The sequence below is a fragment of the Phaseolus vulgaris genome, chromosome 10 (assembly GCF_051622355.1).
Source record: "Phaseolus vulgaris cultivar YP4 chromosome 10, ASM5162235v1, whole genome shotgun sequence".
Taxonomy (NCBI): Eukaryota; Viridiplantae; Streptophyta; class Magnoliopsida; order Fabales; family Fabaceae; genus Phaseolus; species Phaseolus vulgaris.
The window spans coordinates 44096838-44100151 of NC_143507.1; the positions used below are offsets into that span (position 1 = coordinate 44096838).

The window sequence follows — 3314 nt, forward strand, 5'->3', positions numbered from 1 at the left end:
ATTAAATTTTAAATATAAGGATATGTTTGATTGAGACTTTTACTTTTACTTTAGAATATATGTTAGTAGTTTAATTTGAGTTTTTGAAGTGCTTATATATTAGTGATTTTTTAATACTAGTTGAAAATAAAAATGATATGTATGTTTGAATATTTGATTTTTTTTATCTCAATGCCCATTTAAAAACATGTATATTCATACTCACATATCTGTAGTGTAAAGGATACATTTTTTTAATATCAAATATTAATAAAAAATATAATTGTATAAATATGAAATGAATATAAAATAATAATTGGATAAATATAAAAAATATTAAAAATATCCAAAAGTTAATATAAATTTTGTAGTGACATAATAAATTAAATGAGCACGAAAATTAGTTAGATATGATTTTTTTTAGGCAAAAACGAAATTGTAGATTCGATATGTGTAACATATATTATAAATATTCAATCAATTTTTTAATGAACATTTATTTGTAATGATTTCTATTATTTTTATGAGTAATAATATTTTTATAATCGTTAAGAAGTGGAAGGATCTCCAATACATTCCTTCCGAGACTATCAACTTATGCCTAGAAATATATGTTATGAGTGGTCAGATATCGATCCAATACCATGATAGACTTAACAAACTCTCGATATCATGATAAGAAGTGAACTAAGTCTAGCTCAACTTTATAAAATCGGTTTATAAGATAAGGTTTACCCACTTATAAAAAAATATGAAATATCATAATCTTTAGTCAATAATATTTATTTGATAAACCTATTTGATAATTGACAAGATAATTTTTAGATGTTAATTTTTATATTATTATAATAGGATTGTGAAGTATTTATATTCAAAATAAAATAAAATAAATTTCTTTTCTATATTTGTACAGCATTATGTTCCAAGATTCTATCTAGATACTTTTAGTAATGCCTAGAGAAAGAGAATGGCAGTGTGTCTCTTGGTAAGTTTTGACAAACCCTAAAAGCCTCTTTTTAAGCAATATTATAAAGAGATTACACTTTGAAAGGTGTGAATTAGGAACATATTATTGATTGCAGGGTTACATTATATTATATTATGTATATAATACAAATAGTATAAAGTACATGAGTAATATTCCTGTAACATCTGAAAACAAAATTGATATTTTGAAACAAAATATCCCAAAAGGGGGAACATCACACTTCCCTGTGGTGAATATTTTTTTTCTATGCTACAAAATTCACCAATTTCATTTGCCTTATTTTGCAGCTTTCTCATCAGTACTTTATTTGGAGCGACATGCTGTTTCTTGTGGTCCAGCTTGCCTTGCCAACTGCACCAAACAAGCAACATTGCTTTAACAACATTGCCAAACATAACAATTTCACAGCACCATTTCACTTTTTTTTTTTATGATTTAGTGATGAAATTCAATTTCATAAAATCGGTTTAGTATTAAGAAATGAATTTTACGTCTAACTCAATCTCGTAAAACCGATATATAAAATGAGATTTGCATTCACTTATATACTAATCGACGTGTTCCAACAAGTTACCTGAAAATAAGCTTCAAGTTTCTTTCTGAGTGCTGCATATTCTTTCTTCAATTGTTGGAAGCTCCTCATGCATCTGCATATTCAAGCAAAAACAATACCATCATTCATTGCTCAGGAAAATTTACAATTGGGTTAGTGAAATGAAACATTTTTTTTGTTTTGCACTTATCAAAATGCACTAAGCATTCAGTTCTGTATGGCCTGTGTGAAAGATCAAAGAAAGATATATTACCCTTCTGCATTTCCCACCCTGCAATATTCCCTGAACAGATTGCACTCTGCTTTCACCTTTTTGGCTCCTATGCTGCAATCCATGTAAAAGAAACAAAAGAAAGAATTGAAAAATCAAGATTCTTTGCTGTGATAAAGTCAACACAGTATGTTCACAATGATACTTTTAAAGAACATTTCACCAAACTTGTTATTTTCTTTTGGACTATTTTATACTTTACCTTGAGCTGCTTCCTTTGAACTGATGCATAAGAGTGTCCAGCTTGTTAAAATCCAGAGGGTTTCTCTCTTTGCTGCAACCACAAAAATGAACAAAACAAAACCATTTATCAGTTTGCTTTCAAGGAAAACTGCAGAAAATACAAAAGAATGGTGAAATTAATTAGCTTACAGAGCCTGCTCTATGCTTGAGATTAGCCGTGATGAATCACGGTAGTGAAGAGTCACAATTTCCTCAACAAAGTTGGGATTTGCATCATCCTGCAACTCCTCCAGTTGGATAAACTGTTCATCAAGTAACCCCTGCAGAGAACCAACCAATGTTAAAAGATAATCCATCATTGAACTGATATGAAGATAGCAGTAGAAGAAACGAAGTCAATTTTATAAGGTTGTGTTAGACTTAAATCCACATCTTAACAACAACACAAGCTAAGCTTTGATTTGCAACATTCTTTTTGAGTGTTGCAAATTGGAAGAAAACAAAGAGATGATGTATTGCATAGAAGTAGAAGGGTAGGATGAGGGAAGAACCTGATCAAAGAGGGACTGTTTCATTGCAGCAACCTGCCTGCGGGATTGGTTTCTGTCCATTGGAAGAGAATGTGAAGGAGAAGAGGAAAAGGGTGAGAATGAGAAGAGAAGGTTATGGTGGTTGAAGGGAGTGGAGAAATGAAGGTGAAGGGAAAGGGTTTTATAGGAGAGAAAAAAAGATGTCAGGTGTCTAGGATCTAAGAAGTTAGAAGCACAAGACAAAAAGCTTCCACCTTTTGTTTATGATCATTGATGGGTGGGGCTGGTGGAAAATTGGAATGTTGCATTGCATGCATTCTCATTCTCTTTCCCACATTTGAGAGTGAAATGGTGTTTGTCAAGGAAAGGGTCACTTCATAAGCACTATAGGAGGAAGAGTATCTTCTTCAATGGTATTTGCACATTCAATATCACCACCATTACTCATATTTTCTTTCTTCTCCCTTCACATCACATGGATGGATGGATATACACAAATTGATGGATCACGTACTTCCACTTTATTCAAACCAAGTTTTGTCATTATATGTTCTAAAAAATATGACTTCAGAACAAGTTTTCTCATATGGAAAATTAGTTTAATAGTTGTATATTAAGTTTCACACTCCATACATAACCCAAAAGAATCGGTCGAGTAGAAATAAGAACATTTAATAGTATATAAGTGAATATAAATCTAATCTTATAAGTGAATTTTATAAGACTAAGTTGAACTTAAAATTCACCTCTTAATATGGTGTCAGAATCAAGTAATTTTAATGTGGTCGATTTTTTCTCTTTTGCAATTAG

The 3314-nt window shown here is 30.7% G+C and overlaps 1 protein-coding gene across 2 annotated transcripts; it reads right to left on the reverse strand.

The window, feature by feature from the left end:
• Positions 1 to 1022: 1022 nt before the first annotated feature.
• LOC137818605 (histidine-containing phosphotransfer protein 4) lies at positions 1023 to 2954 on the reverse strand. Of its 2 annotated transcripts, none has more exons than XM_068622127.2 (6): positions 2526 to 2954; positions 2164 to 2294; positions 1994 to 2065; positions 1774 to 1845; positions 1542 to 1614; positions 1023 to 1318 (listed from the first exon to the last, which is right to left on the reverse strand). In XM_068622127.2, the coding sequence occupies exons 1-6, from the start codon at positions 2583 to 2585 to the stop codon at positions 1271 to 1273; spliced, it is 456 nt and encodes a 151-aa protein (XP_068478228.1). In that variant the 5' UTR covers positions 2586 to 2954; the 3' UTR covers positions 1023 to 1270. The 2 variants fall into 2 exon arrangements, with proteins under 2 accessions (XP_068478228.1, XP_068478229.1); XM_068622128.2 differs by having other exon boundaries at positions 1023 to 1340; positions 2526 to 2706.
• Positions 2955 to 3314: the final 360 nt, after the last annotated feature.